The sequence below is a fragment of the Pelodiscus sinensis genome, chromosome 11, assembly GCF_049634645.1.
Source record: "Pelodiscus sinensis isolate JC-2024 chromosome 11, ASM4963464v1, whole genome shotgun sequence".
Classification (NCBI taxonomy): domain Eukaryota; kingdom Metazoa; phylum Chordata; order Testudines; family Trionychidae; genus Pelodiscus; species Pelodiscus sinensis.
This window is the reverse complement of record NC_134721.1, coordinates 37,998,380-38,018,654: the sequence shown is the minus strand read 5'-3', so window position 1 is coordinate 38,018,654 and position 20,275 is coordinate 37,998,380. Positions and strand designations below refer to the sequence as shown.

At 41.3% G+C, this 20,275-nt stretch overlaps 1 protein-coding gene across 17 annotated transcripts in view; it reads left to right on the top strand.

The window, feature by feature from the left end:
• Positions 1–20,275, top strand: part of LOC102448489 (plasma membrane calcium-transporting ATPase 2) — an 858,088-nt gene that overhangs the window by 776,127 nt on the left and 61,686 nt on the right. For all 17 annotated transcript variants that reach the window (XR_012906525.1, XR_012906526.1, XM_075939331.1 and 14 more), the window contains 2 exons: positions 10,872–10,978; positions 12,249–12,440. Coding sequence is in view for 15 of the 17 variants with exons in the window: in XM_075939331.1 (XP_075795446.1) it covers positions 10,872–10,978; positions 12,249–12,440 (299 nt within the window). In the remaining 2 variants the exon portion in view is untranslated. The remainder of the gene's footprint in view (positions 1–10,871; positions 10,979–12,248; positions 12,441–20,275) is intronic.

The window sequence follows — 20,275 nt, the reverse complement described above, 5'->3', positions numbered from 1 at the left end:
GAGTGATCAAGCATAAATCATACTTATATTCGAGTTTATCTTGAATCTTCCTATTTATAGCTTTCCTTGTCTCTCACTGTTTTCAGTTTATTTGTAGACATGGGAAGGGATAACTAACTCCCGATTTGTTCTGTTCCTTGAAAGCAAACAATATTTTATAGATAGCTCTAACGGTGGCATTGCTAATGAGTTTCATTAACATAAAGTGGCATTTGTGTGCTGCAATAAAGTAAAACCTGAGGCTCTACTTGTTTGATCTAAGCAGTGGGTGGAAAGGAGTTTACTTGCAAATGAAATGGAAGACACACTTGCTGACTAATATTCTCTGTAATATGATCCAGAGGGCATTTGTAATGAAATGCACAGATACAAAATTGGTATCTCCACCTGCAAAAATGAGCCACAGATATCTGCAGATTTTCAAGGCTCTAAGCATTTGAACTAACAGCTCCTTGATGGTGGGGAGACATGTGAGTTCATATATTTCATTTTAAGTTGTATATAAGATCTTGTTGTCTTGTGTTGGATATAGTGACTGGCTATCACTACATACAACATAACTTCTTAGACAAATTGTGCTTAGTGGTTCAGGTCAGAGATATATAAGGGTATGTCGACACTAGCCCCTTAGTATGAACTAGGTGAAATCCTTGGTGAACTTAAGCACAAAAAGGAAGCTTACAAAAAGTGGAAACTTGGACAAATGACCAGGGAGGAGTTTAAAGGTATAGCTCAAGAACGCTGGGGGGTTATCAGGAAGGCGAAAGCGCAAATGGAATTGCGACTGGCTAAGGATGTGAAGGATAACAAGAAAGGGTTCTACAGGCATGTTAACAAGAGGAAGGTGATCAGAGTGGGTGTGCGGCCTCTAATGGATGAAGGAGGTAACCTAGTGACAGATGATGTGGGGAAAGCTGAAGTACTCAATGCTTTCTTTGCCTCTGTATTCATGGACAAGGTCGGCTCCTGGACTTCTGCGCTAAGTGACGCAAGATGGGATGAAGATGGACAGCCCGTGGTGGGTAAAGAACAGGTTAGGAACTATTTAGAAAAGCTAAAAGTACATAAATCCATAGGTCTGGACTTAGTGCATCCGAGGGTACTGAGGGACTTGGCAAATGTCATTGAGGAGTCTTTGGCTATTATCTTTGAAAAGTCGTGGAGATCGGGAGAAATCACGGATGATTGGAAAAAGGCAAATGTAGTGCCCAGCTTCAAAAAAGGGAAGAAGGATGATCCAGGGAACTATAGGCCGGTCAGTCTTACCTCAGTTCCTGGAAAAATCATGAAAGGGATCCTTAAGGAATCCATTTTGAGGCACTTGGATGAGAGGAAAGTGATTAGGAATAGTCAGCATGGATTCACAAAGGGCAAGTTGTGCCTGACCAATCTGATTAGCTTCTATGATGAGGTAACTGGCTCGGTGGACATGGGGAAGTCAGTGGATGTTATATACCTTGACTTTAGCAAGGCTTTTGATACAGTCTCCCACAATATTCTTGCCAGCAAGTTAAGGGAATGTGGATTGGATAAATGGACGGTAAGATGGATAGAAAGATGGCTAGAAGGCTGGGCCCAGTGGGTAGTGATCAATGGCTCGATGTCAAGATGGCGGTCGGTTTCTAGAGGAGTGCCCCAAGGTTCGTTTCTAGGACCGGTTTTGTTCAATATCTTTATTAATGATCTGGGTGAGGGGATGGATTGCACCCTCAGCACGTTTGCGGATGAAACTAAGCTGGGGGGAGAGGTAGATACGCTTAAGGGCAGAGATAGGGTCCAGAATGACATAGACAAATTGGAGGATTGGGCCACAAGAAATCTGATGAGGTTCAACAAGGACAAGTGCAGAGTCCTGCACTTGGGACAGAAGAATCCCAAGCATAGTTACAAGCTGGGGACCAACTGGTTTAGTAGTAGTTCTGCAGAAAAGGACCTGGGGGTTACAGTGGATGAGAAGCTGGATATGAGTCAACAGTGTGCCCTTGTAGCCAAGAAGGCTAATGGCATATTAGGTTGCATTAAGAGGAGCATTACCAGCAGATCCAGAGATGTCATTATTCCCCTTTATTCAGCTTTGGTGAGGCCACATCTGGAGTATTGTGTCCAGTTCTGGGCCCCCCACTACAAAAAGGATGTGGACGCATTGGAGAGGGTCCAGCAAAGGGCAACCAAAATGATTAGGGGGCTGGAGCATATGACTTATGAGGAGTGGCTGAGGGACTTGGGTCTGTTTAGTCTGCAGAAGCGAAGAGTGAGGGGGGATTTGATAGCAGCCTTCAACTTCCTGAAGGGAGGTTCCAAAGAGGATGGAGAGAGGCTGTTCTCAGTAGTGACAGATGGTAGAACAAGGAGCAATGGTCTCAAGTTGTGGTGGGGGAGGTCCAGGTTGGATATTAGGAAAAACTATTTCACTTGGAGGGTGGTGAAGCACTGGAATGGGTTACCTAGGGAATTAGTGGAGTCTCCATCCCTAGAGGTGTTTAAGTCTCGGCTTGACAAAGCCCTGGCCGGGTTGATTTAGTTGGGATTGGTCCTGCTTTGGGCTGGGGGTTGGACTTGATGACCTTCTGAGGTCTCTTTCAGTTCTATGATTCTATGACTCTATGACTCATTCCATGAGGAGTAACAGTTAATTTGAACTAAGGACTTAGTTCAAATTACCGTTTCACTGCTGCGTATAGCCGCGGGCAGTTACTTCGGACTAGTGGAATTTAAAAATAGCGACCGGACGGGAACATGCAAATAAAGCCCGGGATATTTAAATCCTGGGCTTCATTTGCAACTTCGAATGCCCACATTAACCTCGCTAGTTCGAACTAGGGGGCTAGTGTAGACATACCCTAAGAGGAGATAGGTTGGGTGGGAAACTGCATGAGTCTTGAAGTTCTTCTTCTATGTCCAGTGGAGATGTATGTTAAAAATCTCTGTATAAGCAACTGACTGGACAAAACTTGATTACCATAAACTGCTACTCTAAAAGTGAGCATTTGAAATCAAAATATATTCTTACCACACCTCTAAACCAGTTCTCATTCAGGTTTCTGCCAGGTCCCATCCCTATTGGTATTCTTCACTGATCACTGTAACAGCCCTTATAAACATAGCACCATAAATAAGGTTCACATAAGTGGACTTTGCTCATCATCTTTTGTTTGTGTGTACATGTTTTTGTCCTTATGTTCCTTATACAAATACATTTATTATTAATTCTTTTTTCTTTATTTATTACAGGAAGACTTTTGCAAACCAGTTGATTTTGATTTTGTACTGAACAGGGCTCATGCTGGTCTCCTTTTGTAGGTCATTTCACAATCACTGGCTCACCACCAAAGATGCCCGACTGCCAGCTGTAGTGAGCTTCACTTTCAGCTGCATTGTTTTAGATGAATGTAGCTGTCCAGGCAGGTCATGAACACAGCATTGGTTTTTGCCCAAAGGGAGCTTTAAGCTGTAGACCAGAACCTTGACTGACTTTGTTAGTGAATGATTAACCAATAAAGGTTCTGAGGACTGGTCTGAGGAGCTGTCAGTGGCTGGGAAATGGTTTCCACTTTCAGTGCCAGGTACAGTTAATTTTAATAGTTTAATTTGGAAATTGATAAGAAAAGTATGTGGTAGGTACTGGTCTAAAATGAATTGTTAGTTTCCCAGGATTCCAGGATCTCAGGCTATCAGTAACTAGGATTAGCTCTATAAGTCCCCAATATTTGATGCTGCTTTGTCAAATAGAAGGCAGATGCCCTTAATGGAGGTAGGAATCAGTGTCCTCTAAGGCTTCTTCCAATATTTTGCTCCTTGGATCTGTCACTAGAAGGCATGTTTTCTAATTATTTAATCATTCTTCTGGCTCTTCTCTGAACCTTCTCCAGTTTTTCAACATCCCTTTGAATTGTGGGTACCAGAAAAGGACACGCTCTTCCAGCATTAGCCACACCAATGCCAAATGTAGAGGTGAAATAACCTCTCTACCAATCTAGAATCCCATTAATACATCCCAGGTTTGCATTAGCCCTTCTGGCCACAGTGTCACACTGTGAGCTCACGTAATATGCTTTTATGTGTAGTAATGCACTTAATAATGTTTACGTCTATAATGCAATCACTGCCATTTGACTTAGCACTCACAGAAAAGGACTAGACATTTCATGGAATCATAGAATCATAGAGCTGGAAGAGACCTTAAATGGTCATCAAGTCCAGCACCCTGCCCAAGGCAGGACCAATCCCAACTAAACCAACCCAGCCAGGGCTTTGTCAAGGCAAGACTTAAAAACCTCTAGGGATGGAGATTCCACCACCTTCCTGAGTAACCCATTCCAGGGCTTCACCACCCTCCTAGTGAAATAGTTTTTCCTAATGTCCAACCTACATCTCCCTCACTGTAACTTGAGACCATTGCTCCTTGTTCTGCCATCCGTCACTACTAAGAACAGCTTCTCTCCATCCTCTTTTGGAAGAAAAAATTAGAGGACTGGAGGGCCAAGTGTCAACCCTACACTCGATCAGAGAGGATGAAGACTTCCTCAATAGAAGGCAGCGTTTAATCCTTCAGGCACAGCAGGTGGAGAAGCCAGAGAGGGCAGTACGTGACCAGGAAGAGAACTGGCAGCATGTAACTTCTAGAAGGGGGAAAAGGCGAGCATTGGAATCCCCCAATGCTATAGAGGTAGGTAATCACTTTCAGGCTCTCTCCACAGGCTCTACAGTGCTGAATGCTTTGGAAGGTACCTCACAAGGAAGAAACTGGAAGGGGATACCATCTACTGGAAGGCATGGGATGCATAGTCCTAGGAATGGGGGTTCCACGGCCACCTCCCCCCCAAAAGAAAACGACGGGTGGTGGTGGTCGGAGACTCCCTCCTAAGAGGGACTGAGCTATCCATCTGCCATCTGGACCTGGAATCTCGAGAGGTGTGCTGCTTACCGGGAGCTCCCATTCATGATGTCACTGAAAGGCTTATCAAATTGATCAAACCTTCGGATCGCTACCCCTTCCTGATTCTCCACGTGGGAACTAACGATACGGCCAAGAATGACCTTGAGCGGATTACAACGGATTATGTAGCGCTGGGAAGAAGGATCCAAGAATTCGGAGCGCAAGTGGTGTTCTCGTCCATCCACCCTGTTGAAGGGAAAGGACTGGGCAGGGATCGTCAAATTGAGGACATAAATGCGTGGTTGTGTACGTGGTGTCGCAGAGAGGGCTTTGGTTTCTTCGACTATGGGACTCTGTTCCGAGCACAAGGATTGTTAGGAAGAGATGGGATCCACCTAACGAAGAGAGGAAGGAGCATCTTTGCGGGCAGCCTTGCAAATCTAGTGAGGACGGCTTTAAACTAGGTTCGTCGGGGGACGGCGACCAAACCCTGAGGGGAGTGAGAAAGTCGGATACACGGAAGAAATGCAGAGAGGAACGAGCAAGAAAGGAGGACCCCTGATTTGAATGGAGAAGATAGGGCGATCAACTGGTTACCTGAGGTGTTTGTACACGAATGCAAGAGGCCTGGGCAACAAACAGGAAGAACTGGAGGCCCTGGCCCAGTCCAAGAAATATGATTTAATTGGGATAACAGAGACTTGGTGGGATGACTTGCATGACTGGAGCGCTGTCATGGAAGAGTATAGACTGTTCAGGAAGAACAGGCAGGGGAGAAAAGGAGGCGGAGTTACACTATATGTAAGAGAGCACTACGATTGCTCTGAACTCCAGTATAAAGAGGGAGAAAAACCTGTTGAAAGTCTATGGGTTAAGTTTAAAGGAACAAACAACAGCAGTGATGTTGTGGTTGTTGTCTGCTACAGGCCACCGTATCAGGTAGATGAAGTAGATGAGGCTTTCTTCAGATAACTGAGAGAATTTTCCGGATTGCAGGCCCTGGTTCTCGTGGGGCACTTTAATTGCCCTGACATCTGTTGGGAAACCAATACGGCAATGCACAGGCAATCCAGAAAGTTTTTGGAGAATGTTGGGGATAACTTCTTGACACAAGTGCTGAAGGATCCGACCAGGGGCTGTGCACAGCGTGACCTCCTGCTCACAAACAGGGAGGAACTAATAGGGGAAGTAGAGGTGGGTGACAACCTGGGAAGCAGAGATCATGAGATGGTAGATTTCAGGATCCTGATCAAAGGAAGAAAAGAGAGTAGTAGAATACACACCTTGGACTTCAAAAAAGCAGATTTTGACTCCCTCAGAAACCTGATAGGCAGAATCCCCTGGGATGCTAACATGAAGAGGAAAGGAGTCCAGGACAGCTGGCAGATTTTAAAGAAGCAATATTGAAGGCACAGAAAGAAACCATCCCGACGCATAGCAAGAGAGGCAAACATGGCAGGAGACCGGATTGGCTTAAAGGGGAAATCCTTAGTGAACTTAAACACAAAAAGGAAGCTTACAAAAAGTGGAAACTTGGACAAATGACTAGGGAGGGGTTTAAATATATAGCTCGAAAATGCCGGGGGGTTATCAGGAAGGCAAAAGTGCAAATGGAATTGCGACTGGCTAAGGATGTGAAGGATAACAAGAAAGGTTTCTACAGGCATGTTAACAAGAAGAAGGTGATCAGAGAGGGTGTGCGGTCCCTACTAGATGAAGTAGGTAACCTAGTGACAGATGATGTGGGGAAAGCTGAAGTACTCAATGCTTTCTTTGCCTCTGTATTCACGGACAAGGTGTGCTCCCGGACTAATGCGCTAAGTGACGCAAGATGGGATGAAGATGGACAGCCCTTGGTGAGTAAAGAATGGGTTAGGAACTATTTAGAAAAGCTAAACATACACAAATCCTTGGGTTTGGACTTAATGCATCCAAGGGTACTTAGGGAGTTGGCAAATGTCATTGAGGAGCCTTTGGCCATTATCTTTGAAAAGTCGTGGATATTGGGAGAAATCCCGGATGATTGGGAAAAGGCAAATATAGTGCCCATTTTCAAAAAAGGGAAGAACGACGATCCAGGGAACTATAGGCCAGTCAGTCTTACCTCAGTTCCTGTAAAAATCATGGAAGGGATCCTTAAGGAATCCATTTTGAGGCACTTGGAAGAGAGGAAAGTGATTAGGAATAGTCAGCATGGATTCACAAAGGGCAAGTCATGCCTGACCAATCTGATTAGCTTCTATGATGAGGTAACTGGCTCTGTGGATGTGGGAAAGTCAGTGGATGTTATATACATTGACTTTAGCAAGGCTTATGATACGTTCTCCCACAATATTCTTGCCAGCAAGTTAAGGGAATGTGGATTGGATAAATGGACATTAAGATGGATAGAAAGATGGCTAGAAGGCCGGGCCCAGCGGGTAGTGATCAATGGCTCGATGTCAGGATGGCGGTCGGTTTCTAGCGGAGTGCCCCAAAGTTCAGTTCTAGGACCGGTTTTGTTCAATATCTTTATTAATGACCTGGATGAGGGGATGGATTGCACCCTCAGCAACTTTGCGGAAGACACTAAGCTAGGGGGAGAGGTTGATACGCTTGAGGGCAGAGATAGGGTCCAGAGTGACTTAGACAAATTGGAGGATTGCGCCACAAGAAATCTGATGAGGTTCAACAAGGACAAGTGTAGAGTCCTGCACTTGGGATGGAAGAATCCCAAGCATAGTTACAAGCTGGGGACCAACCAGTTAAGTAGTAATTCTGCAGAAAAAGGCCTGGGGGTTACAGTGGATAAGAAGCTAGATATGAGTCAACAGTGTGCCCTCGTAGCCAAGAAGGCTAATGGCATATTAGGTTGCATTAAGAGGAGCATTGCCAGCAGATCCAGAGATGTCATTATTCCCCTTTATTCGATTTGGTGAGGCTACATCTGGAGTATTGTGTCCAGTTCTGGGCTCCCCACTACAAAAAGGACGTGGGCACATTGGAGAGGGTCCAGCGGAGGGCAACCAAAATGATTAGTGGGCTGGAGCATGTGACTGGAGCATGTGACCCAAGGGAGTTGGGTGTGTTTAGTCTGCAGAAGCGAAGACTCGATAGTGACAGATGGCAGAACAAGTAGCAGTGGTCTCAAGTTTTGGTGGGAGAGGTTCAGGTTGGATATTAGGAAAAACTATTTCACTAGGAGAGTGGTAAATCACTGGAATGGGTTATCTAGGGAAGTAGTGGAGTCTCCATCCATAGCGGTGTTTATGTCTTGTCTTGACAAAGCCCTGGCTTGGTACCTGAGAGGTCCCTGCCAAAGCATTCTCTACCATGGTGCCTGTGGAGAGAGCTTGAAAGCAGTTACTTACTTCTACAGGAATGGGGGATACCTGAGCTGGCCTTCTTCTCCTTCTAGAGGTTACATGCTGCCAGTTTTCCCTTGCTTGTGCTGTACTGCCCTGACTGGCTCTTCAACCTGCTGTGGCTGGAAGATTAGACGGTGTCTTCTATCGAGGAAGTCTTCATCCTCTATGATAGAACATATGGTCAATACTTGGGCCTCCAGTCCTCTAATTTTTTCTTCCAAAATGGTGACCAGCTTGCACTTAGTGCAGATGAAATCCCTTGTATCTTCTGGGAGGAAGACAAACATGACACATGCTGTGCATGTAACAACAGCAGAGCTATCACCATCCATACCTGCCTTCCTTCTGAGAAATTCCTCGGTTGTTAGTCAATGCTTCCCTGAAGGGAAGGAATGTAGTGACAAGATGTTAAAGACTGACGAGTGTATCTCATCCCCTTCCCAACTCCCTCTCCAAACTCCCTGGTCACAAGCTTCCTGGTCTCTGACTCACTCCTTTATAATGCCCTGGACTTCCTGATAGCCTCTCTCCCTAATTAAGTCTCAACCAATGAGCAGAGGCTTCTAGATTTCAAACCCTGGTTAGAAGCTCACAACTTCCACCTGCCAGCCACAGCACACACTCCGTGAGGGGTGGGGGGAAAGGAGAAGGAGGAAAAAAAACACCCTGGTTATTGTTACAGGCTTTCTGCAATCTCAGGTATGATTCTTTTCATGTTTTGAAGCTTTAGCTACAGTAACTAAAAACTTATTTTTTTAATGAAAAAAAAAACTGTCAGTCCCTGTATGGATGTACCGTGCACTTTGGGTATCACTACACCAGAGTGCAAGAACAGAAATGAAATTAACTACAAAAAAGGTCAGGAGCAAAAAATAGGGTTTACTTATGCAAGTCAAGTAGAGTCACTGCAAGAGAATTGAGTCTATAAGGGTGATTTAAACTGACTCATATAATGCTATCATCCAAGGTGATTTAAATGGAAAAGTTAAAAAAAAAACAGAATGAATTCCAAAAAAATTAAATTAATTTAAAAATAGTTTTAATAATCTGAGAAATTATTGGCACATATAAGGACTTCCCATCTGATTCTACTTACATTAAAATTGGTGTTAAAAATTTCCATTCTTCAGTGGGAGGTGGAACAACTCCTAGATTTGAAATACAGCCTATGAATGTTGTCTAAAAGTGTCAAAATGCTTTTGTCTCATTGAAATGTAATGGATTGGTGTGTAAGTGTCTTTTCAAATGGGGAGTTAGGCTCATCAATCACTCAGATGCTTTTGGAAGTTTTATCCTTTATCTGGACAGTGTCTTTCTCCCTGACTCTCTGTCTCTTCTTCAAGGGAATGGCTATTTTCATATATTTAGCTACAGGTCGTTATACCTCTCTTGGGTTCACTCAGTATCTGATCTAGCATAATACAACTCTGTCTGAAGAAATTCCTATTCGCCATCTGTCATGAAACATTGTCTTGAATGGTACCTCAAGGATTAATAGCAATAAACCTTATTAGCTATGTAGTATTATTTTAATATTAAAGATATAAGAAATAATTCATTATTACAGAAAAATGTATAGTTATAAAAGTTTTAATATGTCAATGTTCAATATAGCAACATTTGAAAAGTGTATTTTATGTACAATAAATATGTAGAGTACACACACTTATTACCATGACTAATAATTATTAGATCATATAATCTAATCTATAACTCTGTGACTTTGCATTAGATAGTGCAGGATTTAACTGTAGAATTTTTCCAGCATGCATATCAAAGGCAATAAACAGAACTAATCATATACTCCCAATTAAATGTGGACATGAATTTAGTGTAATGAGGTTCCTATGACTAAACTATAGTGTTTCTTGTGTGGCCTTAGATGAGTAATTTAATATCACTTCCTCAGTCTCTCTAGCTGTAGAGTATGGAAAATATTTTTCTGTTGCATCAAGATGAGATGAAACTTAGTATATTAATGTTACTAACACTTTGAGATCCTTGGAAGGAAAGAACTAGATAAATTTGAAGCATTATTATTACTTGTACTTCCATTAAACTAAAATATATGATTTCCACATTTCTTATTTAGTTGATAGTACTTCAGTACTTCTGAATATGTCTCTGGAAAACCCTATTACAACTCCAGAAAATAGCAGTCACTAATAGCCACTATTGCCATTTTGGTCTGGAAGTTAAACTTCCCTGGGAGACATTCCAAAAAACCAGACATGTCAATGAAAGCCTGGATTTGGGAAAGCATTTGTGTTTGTCTTAAGCTGTTGCTTATGTCTGTCCTCATTCAGCAAGGTATTTGAGAACATACTCAAGTCCCATGAAAGTTAATCAGGGAATTGGGGCCTTACTGGATTATACTGGGAAGCAAAGTTTCAAACAGTAGAAATCTTCATCTTTCACAAGGAAGCACATGCTGGGCTGAGCCTGTTCCATTGAAACGGCTGAATGTTTTGCTAGTTACTTTAATGGGTGCAGTATGATCAGGAGCCACTTACACTGCTTACTGCATTGTTTTCTCTGGGAACAAAATCTATATACTCTGTGGGGCCAATGGCACAGATATTTTACTTCAAAATGGAGCCTCCTATTTTTAAGGTCAATATTCTGTGAGTTGTCAATATATTTTGCAGGTATTATTGACAGTACGCAGGTGGAGCAGAGGCAGGTTGTTGCAGTGACTGGCGATGGAACCAATGATGGACCAGCACTTAAAAAAGCTGATGTTGGCTTTGCAATGGTATGACCCTGAACATAGTTATTTGTCATTTTCTTTGCATCATAGATTTGCTTAGAGAGAGTTTTTCTGTTTATATAATGCATGGAGTGAAATGGTTTATTGATTGTTCATTTAGTGATGTTCATTTCACACATTGAGAAGTTTCAGCTTTCTGGAAATGGCTGTAATCACTTGTGTAATCAAGGGTTTTTAATGCAGTTCCAGAATGCAATCAGCAGAGAGTTTTGCTTGGTATATTTTTTTGCAAGAATCTTATAAAAATAAATATTGAGAATGTGCAGAATCCTGATGTTAATAGAAGAAAGTTCATTTTGAATTCTTCCTGGTAGCAAGATGGAACAGGAAGAACACTTTCCTATTAAACAGAACATTGTTTTGACTTGGTAAACTCTACCACCAAATACAACTTACTAGTCCACCTACATTTTGTGACACTACTACAGCAACGTCTGAAAACAAGAAATGAACAGCATCATAGATACTGAGTTCAATTTGAGCTGTGCAATTTCAATTTGTACTGGCAGTTCTATATAGGCATTTAAAAAAATCCATCAGAACTACAGCAACACGTATATTAGCTCCCTTGTTCATCCTCAGTTGTTATCATCAAATTCTCAAAGAGCTCATCACAAGGTGTTCCCCTGCTTTCTACTGACACACACCTCCAAACCTATTAGCCAACATGTCCAAGACACAGCGGCTACGTCTACACTGGCATGATTTTCCAGAAATGCTTTTAAAGGAAAAGTTTTCCGTTAAAAGCATTTTCGGAAAAGAGCATCTAGATTGGCAGGATGCTTTTCCGGAAAAGTACCTTTTGCGGAAAAGTGTCCGTGGCCAATCAAGACGTGCTTTTCCGCAAAAAAGCCCCGATCGCCATTTTCGCGATCGGGGCTTTTTTGCGGAAAACAAATCTCTGCTGTCTACACTGGCCCTTTTGCGCAAGAGTCTTTCGGAAAAAGACTTTTGCCCGAACGGGAGCAGCATAGTATTTCCGCAAAAGCACTGATGATCTTACATGAGATCGTCAGTGCTTTTCTGGAAATTCAAGCCACCTGTGTAGACAGTTGGCAAGTTTTTCCGGAAAAGCGGCTGATTTTCCAGAAAAACTTGCCAGTCTAGACACAGCCAGCATGTACTCACCAGTTACCATTATTTTATTAATGTGATTAAGCAGTTGTAAAAGATACCCAAAGATCCATTTTCTAACTACTGCTTTTTTCTTTCTCATCACTCATTTTTATCATAATTTTCTACTATTTTTCCCCAGGGTATTGCGGGCACCGATGTTGCAAAGGAAGCCTCCGATATTATCCTGACAGATGATAATTTCAGTAGCATTGTGAAGGCTGTCATGTGGGGCCGTAATGTTTATGATAGCATCTCCAAGTTCCTACAGTTCCAACTTACTGTTAATGTGGTGGCTGTGATTGTGGCTTTCACTGGGGCATGTATTACACAGGTAAGCTGAGCTGCAGACACATCACAAAGCAGGGATGCTGAGACTGTCTGATAGCCCAAAGAGCCAAATATATAATTCATCAACTTTTCAGTTGATGCTTTCAACTGGTCACCACTTCTTAAATCCTAGCATGTTGTTAGAAAGCATGGTTCCTGGGCAATAAGTTTGGGAATTATTAATTACAGGTGAGAGTTAGATTTGGAATCATTCATGTTATCATTCATAGAGATATTCCCCAATAGTTTTACATTTGATTGGACTGCAATTGCTGGTACAGTCAAGATGGCAGTATTGTCATTTAGGAATGATCCAGACAGGGAAACTTTCAATTAAGAACAAAGAAAACATTTTGGTGCTTTTAAGTTTTGTTTGCTGATTCAAATAACTAAAAACAAGGACCATCATGTACAAAAATATCTTTCTGACTAATTTTTTCACCTGAATAATCTATTCTTAATTGCCAAGCATAGAATCATAGGGTTGGAAGAGACCTCAGGAGGTCATTGAATCCAACCCCTTGCTAAAAGCAGGACCAATCCCAACTAAATAATCCCAGCCAGGGCTTTGTCAAGCCAGGACTAAAAACCTCTAGAGATAGAGATTCCACCACCTCCCTAGGTAACCCATTCCAATGCTTCACCACCCTCCTAATGAAATAGTTTTCCTAATAACTAACCTAGACCTCCCACACTGCAGCTTGAGACTTCATTCAATCATCTGTTGCTATCCTCATTTACATATTATTTTAGTAACCTTGTCAAACCTTATCCACTATGAGAAATGAAAGAAGAATCAACAGCTTTTTGCTATTCAGCAATAGTTTGATTAGATAGCAAGTGTGAAAAATTGAGAAGGGGTAGGGATTCAGAAGTTCCTATGTAAGGCAAAGTCCCGAGTATCAGGACTGTCTCTATGAAATTAGACCACCTGGTTACACTGATCAGCAAATCACTTGTCACTTGATCAAAAACCCTGATTAACTTATGTACTCACCCAATTAAGACAACTGATGTATTTAAAATATTTGTTTTCTGTGCCTTTCCTCACAGTAAAGAAAACCTGGGGCTCCAGCCACAGTGAGAACGAGTCAGTTGATTCTGGCTCACAGACACAATTCTGTGGGTTTGGTTTTTCACCATGGTTTCGCCATGACATACCCTAACATCCAGCTCTAGCCAAGGCTATATATGTAGCAATCTGACCAAGCACAAAAAAATGCAAACCAAGGTGAACACCACTTCAATATCACTACTTTTTCATAAGCATACCTCTTTTTTAAATAGCTTATTTTGGTCAGCAAGGGGCAAGGGAATGTATATAATGAATGGAGCATGCAGGTTTACTGCCTCCAGTATCAAAAAGCAAATGACATTGTTAGCATTTTCACCACATCCCTAAACCAGCAGTTCTCAAGAGTGGCATATGCTGGAGATGAGTGCTTTTGAAAACTCATACATTTGATAGAAGAAATGCAGACCTACAAAAACACCACATCTTCCCTTACCAACCATTGCACAAATATACATGTCTGTCACTGCAGGTAAATTCCATCTTTGATACATACACCTGTGAGACAAACAATGAATAAATCACTAGCTCCACTTCAGGAATATGCTTACACTATAGTCATGTGAAACTTGAGGCCTGGTCTCTCTGTTAAGCCAAGAGGTTGAGCTCCTTTCAACTTATTCTTCTCAATATTCAAGCCTCAGTTGTACTTGGCAAGCTGCAAAAAGGTCTCAGGTAGTCCCATTGGCACTGCTAGGCATCTTCACAGGGATTGGGCACAGCTGTGTTCATTTAGCTCCTCTGGGAAGAAAGGAAGTTCTGATCCTAAGACCGTGGACAGTACTAGATTCATCAGAAGAAGCAGGAATGGCTCTACTGAAACCAGTAGAAAATACTGGTTGTGGAATCTCCATCTCTGGAGTTATTTCAGAGTAGGTTAGATAAATGTCTATCAGGGATGGTCTAGACAGTATTTGGTCCTGCCATGGACTTCGAAGTCCCTTCCAGTCCTAGTATTCTATGATTCTATACCTTACCCAGATGACATACCTGTTGTATCTTTTCAAAGGGAAGCAGAGTAGCAACAGTCCCATTGCTCTCCTATAAACACAATGCCTTTAGGAGCTGCTAATTGCAGGGGTACCCCTCCTTATTGATCCCTACCTTGACTATGCCTTGTAGCCACAACTGAGCCTATGATAAGGTGGAAGGAAGGGGAATTTTGTGGCAGAGGTTTTGTGGCTTTTTTTTCTTCAGGAATACTTCAGATCATATTGACAGACTATTTAGCATTAAGGGATAATGGCTGGTAACTAAAGAGAAGTACAAATATTATAGAAAAAATATTATTATTATAAGTCCCTGACTGGGATGATTTAGTTAGGATTGGTCCTGCCTTGGACAGGGGGCTGGACTCAATGACCTCCTGAGGTCACTTCCAGCCCTGGGTTTCTATGATTATAGGTTCATGTCACTCGTGCTGTGGTCAAAGTCAAAGTGGCCATTTCCTTTTAAATCCCTGTCTTCAGTCATTCCGACATTACTATTGCTCCTCCCCCCCCCCCCCCCAAAAAAAAATTATTTTTGGACTAAATTTCTCTTGATTGGTCTCCAACAATTTTTTAATTGCTTGTGAGCTTGAATGAAAATGTGACTCGCTTTTTAAATAATTGTGTCTGTTTTTGTGCTTGGATAATGCAACCATTATTGTGTTGGTAGTTAATTTTTTGTATTGGAAAATAGATTTTTTTTCAAATGTATTACAAATTTTGAAAGTTAAAAACTGAACATGCTCCATGATTTTTTTCTACTAGTTCAAGGCCTCTCTTCACCTAACATCAAAGTACATTGGGAGTCTTTCCATTGGCTTCCAACAGGAATTGAACAAGGCCCTAAAAATACATAATGAAGAACAGTTTTGCTACGATCTCCATCATACGCATTTCCCACAGTGGTATTCTTTTGAATGTCTGATCATTCTGTTAAAAATAAAATTGTCTCCAGGGTTAATATATTTTTATCACTATAAATCCCTATGAAATTGGTCAGTTCTACAATAAAATAGGAAAGCCAAAGATGGAAAACTTCTAAAATGATTTAAAATTAGATATTGTTGAAATATGCTGCAGTGGACTAGAAGTGTGGCTGTGCTTTCCCTTGCAGGCTCAAAGTTAGGCAAACACACTGAAAGACAGTGTTCACTGAAAGACAAGCATTACTAAAAATCCCTTTAGAGAACATACTGTACCCTCTGGTTGTTATAAAAATAGCTGTGGTACAAAATGCATGACCATACTGAAAAATCTTAAGTACAGTATCCAGGTTGTAAATGTATAGGAACAACTTTACACTGGTCTTAAAATATTAATTTGACTGAAACTTTTAAATTCTTATTAACACATAAAGAAAACTAAAAAAACAATTGTTTCCAAAATAGAAGCATAGCTCTCAGTGACCTTGACAAGGGCTTTCTTATACAGCAAACATTTCCTACCCATTTTACTGTGTTTGTACAAGTATTTTGTCCATATTGTACATATAGAATATAATTTTATTCTTAAGTTAACATTCTGGTTTATGGGCAACAAGTTACTTTCCATAATATTTCATCTGGTCTAGAATGAGAGAACTGGTTTCTCTTTTATACTCTTGTCTTTTCTCATAAAATTCCCTGCAATTCATCACTTGCACACAAGATTACAAATGTCAATGTTTGAGTCTGAAAGATTTTATTTTGAATTTAATGCAGGACTTCTGGCTTTTCTGTTTAAAGACAGAATCAAGAAGACAAATCCTCACTTTTATTAATTTTCTATCATTCAGCATGTAGCTTGCAACCATATGGCCTTGGACTTAGTAGAGCCAATAAATTACCTAGAAGTCCAGATCTGGTAATTGCATCAGCACTGCACAGGTAGTAGACTCTTATCCCCATGGAGTGCCAGTGAAGTTAGAGGGGCTACAAATTGGTACAGAGCTCCAACTGTAGGATAGTAGTCAGGAATAGCAATTAAATGAAACCTTAAAGAAGCACCTATGTGCTGCAAGAGATGATGCATGATAGATCGCATGCTCTCCTGAATTCTGAACTAATGCCTTGGTAAGTCATAAAATAAACTCTAGTGCTGAGTTTTTCAGGTAGTGTAAAATGGAGATTCTGACCACTTGTCATCATTAATAGACTTTCCCTACTTTTCAAGGCTCTGTCTATCAAGTGACCAAAACATCTCTTCATTGTCTCAGTCACTCCTCTGTTGGGGGCTGGATTTATTAACACAATATTTCTCAAACTTAAGTTTCAGTCTCTCACTCTGATTGTCTCTTTCCCTCCACCCGCCCTTTGCAACTTCCAATTGCTTTTTATTGGGGAATCAGCTTCTCTGTGCCCTACTGGTTCTGTTAATTAAACTACAAATAACTGACAGAGCTAATTAGATGGAACTAGCTGTCTTAAGGATTCTGGTCCATTCTATTACACATGCCTTTTCAAATTAACCTAATTGTTTATTCCTTGCCTCATTCACTGAGCACTGTCCAGCCTGTTTTAAGTGTGGTTGACATCTGCATGCACCTTGGCTGATGTACTGTTTACTAGAAGTGTCCTTTCTGCACAGTGAGCATCCAGGTCTACTTTGTTAAATTGAACTAAACCAGACTAAAACTACTTATTTCAGTAGATTAATGAGGTTTCTGGAGATTCTCATCTCATTCACCATATACCAGGTATAATGGCTGTGGCTCATTCAGTATGCAGCTTTCTCAGGGGGCAAGAGATTCTTGTGGAGCCTTGCTCAAATACTGTGAACTGTTGTGCAGAGACTAGAACTTGAAAAAAAATCTCATCTTAAAAGGATACAAATTTGGGAAAAATTAAAGGCAAAAAAGCACTGTAGAAATTAAATGTTATCATAAGTATAGCTGTCACTATACACTTCAGCTCCTGTATAATTAGGATGAAAGATACTTCAGAAATGCATAAGGTATTATTTTGCATGTTTGTTATTGTTAACACACTCTAGCATGCTAGACAACAGCATCTGAAAAATCCTAACAATGTAGGAGTCTTCTGTGCTTTTATTTAATTACACTGAACAGTAAATAGAATTAGACTATACTGATCACCTGAAGATTAGAAGTAAATATCAAGGTGTGTGCAAGTAGAAATTAAAAGAGTGAGTACTCTGTGTTAAACTAATATCTGATAGGACTAGCAGCAAAAATGTTTGTACTTACTGAATGTTTCAAAAGTTTTCCAAAATAGCTATTGTCCCATTAAAGATGCTTATGTATGCTAGTGTATGCCTATACTAAGAGAAAAGTGGGAGTTAAAAGGTAAAGAAAAAAAACACGTTTCTGTCTCTTTACAGCTTGCCATTTTAACTCCAAAATAATAATCTCTAAAAAATTTTAGGTTGTCACAATAGATTTGTGGTTTATTGCCAATCTCCTGTGATTTGTACTTTAAGTGTTTTCCAAAATAAAGTGTAACATCACTTGATATGAGGCACTGTTACCTTTAGGCAAATAGTAGCCTTTTCCAAGGTCAGATGAAAAAGAACTTGACAGATAAGTGGTGATCTCAGGTGGCTCACAATGTGAACATCTTTCCTCTCCACTGTCATGGGATGATGATGTATTATTTTGAACCTCACTTACCAAATCAAAAGATTCTTTGGCTAGTTGGCCAATGGCCAGAGACTGCCAAAAAAGCATTAAGCTTGCATCCCACTTGCCTATCCTGGCACTGCATAGAGTCAGCACAGAATTAAAAACTATAATGGAAGACTTAACTCTATGCCTGGTGGGCATTCTCCTTAGTTTCCAATAACTAATCAGAAACCGGGTAGCACTGCACTAGAAATTCATTACCCTGGCAGCTCAAACTAATGTGTGTTACTGTTTGGGCTTCAGCTTAGAACAAGGTTTTACACTTGACTGAGCTGGGCACAGTCAAGTGTAAAACTGATGGATGATGGATAATTGTTAGAGGCATCTTAGAATCTCAGGGGGATTGGCACAGGGAACTGATAAGAACGTGTCCATGCTGTTTACACTTATGTGAGGATGGGTCAAAGAGAGAAAGTGCCTGTAACACTATTCATAGGAAAATCTGAGGGTTTTGCTATTACCTAAATGATTGTTTATTATGAATAATGTAACAGCAATTCTAGCTTCTAAAGTTCTCTCCAAATAGAAAATGGTTGTGTAGCACTCTCGTTAACTAAACATCACAAGAAAATTCTTCAGTAAAAACCTGATTATGTCCCTCCCTTTCTATGTGTGTTAGGTATCTGAGCTGCAGGGATGTAAAATCCTGTTTTATTGGCTAACAGGTTAAACATATTGTTGAAGGCTGCTATCAAATCCCGCCTTACTCTTCTCTTCTCTAGACTAAATAAGCCCAACTCCCTCAGGCTCTCCTTGTAATCATTTTTGTTTCCCTCCATTCGACTTTCTCCAATGTGTCCACATCCTTTCTGTAATGGGGGCCCCAGAATTGGATGCAGTATTCTAGATGTGGCCTCACCATGCTGAATAAAGAGGAAGAGTCACTTCTCTAGATCTGCTGGCAATGCTCCTCCTAATGCACCCTACTATGCGGTTAGCCTTCTCCGCTACAATCACACACTGTTGACTTATATCCAGCTTCTCATCCACTGTAATCCCTGGGTCTTTTGCTGCTGCCTAGCCAGTCGGTCCATAGCCTGTAACAGTGCTTGTTATTGTTCCATCCCAAGTGCACTTGTCCTTGTTCAACCTCATCAGATTTCTTTTGGCCTAAACCTCCAATTTGTCTAGGTCACTCTGGACCCTATCTCTACCTCTCCTCCTTGCTTATTGTTGTCTGCGTATTTGCTGAGGGTGCGATCCATCCCCTCATGCAAGTCATTAATAAAGATGTTGAATAAAACCGGCCCTAGAACTGACCCTTAGAACTATGGACTCATAGAATTGTAGATTCCTAGGGCTGGATGAAACCTCACAAGGTCGTCTAGTCCAGCTCCCTGCCCAAAGCAGGACCAATCCCAACTAAATCATCCCAGCCAGGGCTTTGTCAAACCAGGACTTAAATACCAGCAGGAATGGAGATTCTACCACCTCTCTAGGTAACCCTTCCCAGTACTTCACCACCCTTCTAGTGAAATAGTTTCTCCTAATATCCAATCTAGACCTCCCGCATTGTAACTTGAGACCATTGCTCCTTGTTCTGCCATCCATCATTACTGAGAACAGCCTCTCTCCAATGCGTCTACATCTTTTCTGAAGTGGGGGGGCCAGAACTGGACACAATACTCCAGATGTGGCCTCACCAGAGCCACCCTTGGGGCACTCCGCATGATACTGATAGCCAGCTAAACATCAAGCCATTGATCACTACTCGTTGAGCCCAACGATCTAGCCAGCTTTCTATCCATTTTACCATTTATCCAATCCACACTATCCAGTAACATAAAATTGGCAACCTAGTTTATCCTACTTATCCTTTGCTGGTGCTGCATAACAGATGAGTGAAGTGAATTCTCCTTCTGATAAACCAAGTTAGTGCTGCCTATTGCCAGGAAATCAGGAATCTTATTAAAGCTAATCCTTCTTTGCTCCCTAGCATGTCTAACTCCTGCCAAAGCAGTAGATTAGGGCATCCAGGCTCAGAGCAGTCCAGACCTGAACATTGTTTTTTCAATACAGTATGTAACAAACGATTTTTTTAAAATGCAAGTTCCTATGTTTTCAGGGAAATTAACTTCTTGTGTCCTTAGTGAGAGCAAGACAGTAATTTCAAGCCACCACAGAGACCAAAATGTTTAAGGTTTTTCTCCAAGTGCTGT